This window comes from Arachis ipaensis, chromosome B06, assembly GCF_000816755.2.
Source record: "Arachis ipaensis cultivar K30076 chromosome B06, Araip1.1, whole genome shotgun sequence".
Classification (NCBI taxonomy): Eukaryota; Viridiplantae; Streptophyta; class Magnoliopsida; order Fabales; family Fabaceae; genus Arachis; species Arachis ipaensis.
The window spans coordinates 133,197,016-133,202,048 of record NC_029790.2 but is presented as its reverse complement, the minus strand read 5'-3'; the positions used below and the strand labels follow the sequence as shown (position 1 = coordinate 133,202,048).

The following is a 5,033-nucleotide window of genomic DNA, read 5'->3' as shown; positions in this document are numbered from 1 at the left end:
TATGAATATTATTTTTTTAATATTTTTTTTTAATAATAAAGACCTAATTAACAAATTTTAAAAAGAATAAGGACTTGGTTACAAATTTATAAAGTATAAAGACCTATTTACAAATTTAGTAATTTATAGGAATTTCCGATTAATTAAACCAAAAATAAACTCAAAAGTAAAATTAAAAATCATTGAGAAACATGTAAAAACTGTATACAGCAATAATGTCCGAAGAAATTGGATCATAAACAAGAAAAATACAAGACAGCTCATGAGATGAACTGATTCATGGAAGATCACATGCAATCTTACAGTCGAAGGTATTATTTTGACAATTTGTTGTCTATATGGACCAACCTTGTCTGCAGTAACTGTTTATGGCTATCCCCAATAATACAATATGCTACCTATATATATATATATATATATCTTCATTCGGATCATAAATAATATGGATTAGTCAGGTGGTTAATATTTTATTATTAAAGTCCAAATTTTGAGATTTTATAAATGTAATTATTTTCGTTGAGAGACTCGCTCATTATAGTCAAATGTGTTTGATTCAAATCAGGCACATATTAGATACACATAATCAAATGAAAAGAGTCAAAAGGTCTTAAATACGAAAAACAATGTTTTTTTTTTTCAATTTCTGAAATTAATTCAAAATGTCACATTATCTCAATCTTTTTTTTTTTTAATTTTATGAAAGAAATAATTAAGTATAATTTGTTATTTTTTTCAATACAATCCTATGAAAGAAAAACCAAATCGGCAATTTCTAATAAATTTTATAAACAAAATGTTTTTTTAGACTAAATAAGCTGTGGAGCTTGAGGGAAAAGAGTTAAAAGGAAAAGACAATTAGACAAGAATAATTTGAAGTGAAAAATCAACTACCAGCCATAAGTTTGAAGCTGTAACATAAGTCACTTTCATTAGTCTATTCTGCACTCATTTCTGAACTATAATATTTGATTGAATTTATGTTTGTCCAAAAGGAACTTATGGCAATAAAAGGAAAAGAATCATGGTCAAAACAGAACAAATTTACATAGAATTATGGACACAAGTAAATTTATACATACTAATAGGTAGTCTATACCTAATAGCTAGAAACTTATGGCGAGTTTGCGAGTGGCTTTGAAAAGGAATCGATGGAAAGGAATTGCTCGATGAGTAGAGTGAAATTCGCTTTACTCATCGAACCATTCCCTTCCTTCGCTTTCTCTCCAAAATATCAACCTCCAAGATCAAATTTTTAGGTAATTGACCTTTAACAACCTGTGATGATGAAATTTCTTTTAGATGCAATTCACATGTAGTGCATGAACTTCAATTCAGCAGCTATACCAAAAAGGCAATCATGATCCCCCAATTCTTGTAAGGTGTGCAATTATTGGGGTCCAATAATGCAAAAACTTGGTTGCATTTGTGATTTGTCAATTTTCTTTGACTAGCCAAAAAATTAGTGGGGACCGGAAGGACGACGTCTCTTCTCCTTGCTTGTCAATCTACTTATTAAGACTGCGACAATGAAAACAGGTACAGGATCAGTATTCTGCAAGAACTAGATTCGCGACCGAATAGGTTTATCGACTCCTCCATGTTGTGTGTGCTTAGATTTATTTGTGTCTTTATCATTATGAGACTTGATAAACTCCAAGACTATGCTGGTTAACTCATCTTGATGATGTGTAAATTCGTGATCGGCTCTTTCTACAATGTGCAGTTCATGGTTAGATATGAACTTATCGAAATCTAGAGCATCTTCGGAGGGTACAGTTTCATCCTTGGATCCATGAACTGTTAGCACTCTGTACATCAACATTGAAGTGTGACTACCATGATAAAACTAGAACATGAAGGATTTGACATTGTCAATGAATATTTCTTTTACATGTTATAACAATTAAGAAACAATACCTGCAATCTTGAGGAATTAATAGGCAAGCAAGATGAGTAATAGTGGATAGGCGATCCATCAAACTTTCTTCAGTAACACGATATATAATGTTCCCTATCACGAAACAGAACATGTTGATCAGGGTAGTGGAAATAAATTGACAACACGAAAAATGCAAGCACCGTCCATAGAAGCTGATTTTAGATGCTTTTCGATAGCGACTATGCTATAACATTCACAAGGAAGCTTGAAAGTTTGATGATAAGGAGACATGTTGATGAAGAAATGTCACAATTCGCTACCATGACTGGAAATTATTAAAACAGAAATAGCAGACAGTCAGTCGCATCTGACTCGAAATAATTGTGCCGACCAATGGCAAAGAAGCAAGAGGAAAATTGACCATGACTTTCTGATTTAAAAATGACAAATAAATAGATGAATATCACTTGAACATTATTACCTTTCATTACTCACCTCTTCTATTTTTTACATCAATAAATCCATCTTGTTTGATTCGTTTAACAAAATTTTCGCCCAAACGACCTTCCATGCCCTTCAATAGATTAAACCGGCCAGAAATGTTGACAATAGCATGAACATCCTTATATTTTGAGGCGTATAACAGTGCCACGTTACCCCCTGCAGAAACCTTTACTATCAACATCTTTATAGATTGTCTGTTCAGTCCCTAACAACTACTTACAGTTTCATATGTTTCATATAGTACGCATAATTGTAATGTAACCTTTACTATGACCAACAATTGCTGTAATTACAAATTTCTGCTCACGAAAGTGTTGAATGACAGCACGCAAGTCTTCAACTTCTCTGTAGTAGTTACCATACTGAAATGAACCTTCACTTTCCCTAGAAGACAATAAAATGAATTATCAAGAAACAAATCAATGTTGTAAGTTATATATTGCATAGAAACATTTATATATTCAACTTTAAAATAGATTGACCCCTTTCTTTTTAGTGTCTCTTCATTAACTTCAGTCCCAGTTTCTTTCAGAAAAGATAGAGCCATGATTGGACAAAAATATATTATCAGAATATAAGAGGGCATATAAACAAAATATCATGGTAATGAGCAATCTATGATGCTCTCTGAGTTACTCATTATTCTTGGAGCATAAGCCATCATGCTGATCTAATAATAAACAAAAGAATATGATACACAACTAAGTCAAACTATATATTTATATTCATTCACTAAACAAATTATTAATATACATCATATAATTAAACATTTTATATTCTTCACACAGATGATTAGTACGTACCCATTTCCAGAAAAATCAAAGCGGAAGGCACTAATTCCATCATTTTCAATAGCAGCAGCAAGATTCACCATTGGAATCCTTTCCTGATAAAAGTGCATTATGATATTCAGAAACCTTAAAATTTCAGCAGCAATGTCATGCTATTAGATAGTTTAATCACTCCCCTATAGCAGAGCTCAAATTAGCTTCATACAATGAATTGTTAAAAATAAGAAAACACCTTGGAAGATTGGAAGCCATGGCAGATAATAACAAGTTGTGTGGATTCAGCATCGTGTAAGATCCCCACAAGATTTTCGCCATGGTAGTTTCGTATAATTATTCTCCGCTTCTCACTTACTGCAAAAGAATTAATTGGATCGTCCAATTTCAACATTTCATTGCATAATCATTAGATATGAGATCATATTATTAAGAAGGAAACTAATTCGTACCTTTTCGCATGATAGCTTTCGATTTCGTATGTTCCTGGAAAGGTTTAGGGTTCCTCCGCAATAATAATTTTTGGGGGGTAAACTTCAAAATTTTCTTTTTATTTTGATATTTTTAATAAGTGGATACTTGTTTAAATCCTAATTATTAAGTTACTATATTTTAAAATTTTTTCCATGACTTAGCTTACTTAGATCTGGAAAATCCAGTTTTATAATTGAATAATTCTCCACGTAGAAGCGTTTTTCTATACAAGTTTTTACAAGTCATGCGTTTCGAACCGTACTGCACGTTTTCACTGCACCTTTTTTTTTTGTTGTACGTTCTTCTTCCTCTTTCTCTTTCTCTTCTTCTTTTCTTTTGTTTCTTGCCTTCTCTTTCTCCTTCTTCATTTACGTGCTTTTCTCTCTGTTTTCTTTTTTCGTTATTCTCGATTTCCATTGTTTTTTAACATTAAGCTCTGAAATCGTTTTTGAAGAAGAAGAAGCAGCAGAAGATGAGGAGAAAGAGAAAGAGTTCTGAATTATACATAAGGTGTACTTCAACAAATTTTAGGTGTATTTCTGTAATCCTTTGGATGTATTTCTATAATTGTTTGGGTGTATTTCTGAAGTTCCATTATCTTCAAATTTGGTAAGAAACTCATTTTCATAGAGGAAGAAGAAGAAGAGTCGTTCATAATGCATAGTGAGTAGTGCGCTTTGGAAACAGGAAGTGGTTGAATAACGTTAGCACCCCTCTTTATAATTGGTTCTAGTAACTCCTAAATGTAATTATTGTTATGGAGTCAATCCTCTCAATTTCCTTGTAGATTAAATACTAGTGCAAAATCCACCAGTTACATAAAAGGTTCAAGGTAAGTTAGAGGTGTAAATACACACTATATTAAATATGTATTTCATATTTCAGTGAAATACTTCACATTTTAGCTTGATTCTCTACTAAAAACTAAAAAGTAAAAACACAGCATCCTGGGAATTTCATATTAACAGTAAATTTGCTTTTCCGAAAATCTTTGCAAAGCACACGAGGAAAATTTCAATCTTTGAGTCTTCTAAGACAACCTACTTTATAGAAATAACATTATCAAATTATTGAGTACAACAAATCAACGGTTCTATTTTGCAGAGTAACATTTGATTGCTTTTGTTTCTTTTGCTTTTCTCTTCCTCTTAAAAAAAGAAAAGAAAAAAAAAATATATCAACGGTTCTATTCTACAAGAGCTTCTACACAGTTTACATGAACTTTGCTCCTAGGTGCATAAAATCCCAGAAACACCAAATAAATGCTATCTATACATTTCATCTGGTAACTGCCACTGTATTCGTCCTGCTAAGATCCAACTGGAACACCTTGAGACTTGGCGGCGGCAGTGGCAGCAGCAGCCGCAGCAGCTGCGGCTGCAGCAGCAGAA

At 32.3% G+C, this 5,033-nt stretch overlaps 1 protein-coding gene and 1 pseudogene across 5 annotated transcripts; both read right to left on the bottom strand.

The window, feature by feature from the left end:
• Nucleotides 902-3,767, bottom strand: LOC107605497. 5 transcript variants are annotated; one of them, XM_016307389.2, is made up of 7 exons: nucleotides 3,621-3,753; nucleotides 3,407-3,525; nucleotides 3,187-3,269; nucleotides 2,646-2,767; nucleotides 2,375-2,539; nucleotides 1,918-2,011; nucleotides 902-1,808 (listed from the first exon to the last, which is right to left on the bottom strand). In XM_016307389.2, the coding sequence occupies exons 1-7, from the start codon at nucleotides 3,628-3,630 to the stop codon at nucleotides 1,562-1,564; spliced, it is 840 nt and encodes a 279-aa protein (XP_016162875.1). In that variant the 5' UTR covers nucleotides 3,631-3,753; the 3' UTR covers nucleotides 902-1,561. The 5 variants fall into 5 exon arrangements, with proteins under 5 accessions (XP_016162875.1, XP_016162876.1, XP_020960910.1 ...); XM_016307390.2 differs by having other exon boundaries at nucleotides 1,705-1,846; nucleotides 3,621-3,760; XM_021105251.1 differs by lacking the exon at nucleotides 902-1,808 and having other exon boundaries at nucleotides 2,361-2,539; nucleotides 3,621-3,759.
• Nucleotides 4,655-5,033, bottom strand: part of LOC107605496 — a 5,081-nt pseudogene continuing 4,702 nt past the window's right edge.

Excerpts from the sequence above, each read along its gene's own strand:
- LOC107605497 (XM_016307389.2), bottom strand. Across the intron at positions 2,768-3,186 it reads TTTGATTTTTCTGGAAATGG|GGAAAGTGAAGGTTCATTTC; the intron begins GTACGTACTAAT and ends ATTGTCTTCTAG. Across the intron at positions 2,540-2,645 it reads AATTGTTGGTCATAGTAAAG|GGGGTAACGTGGCACTGTTA; the intron begins GTTACATTACAA and ends AGGTTTCTGCAG.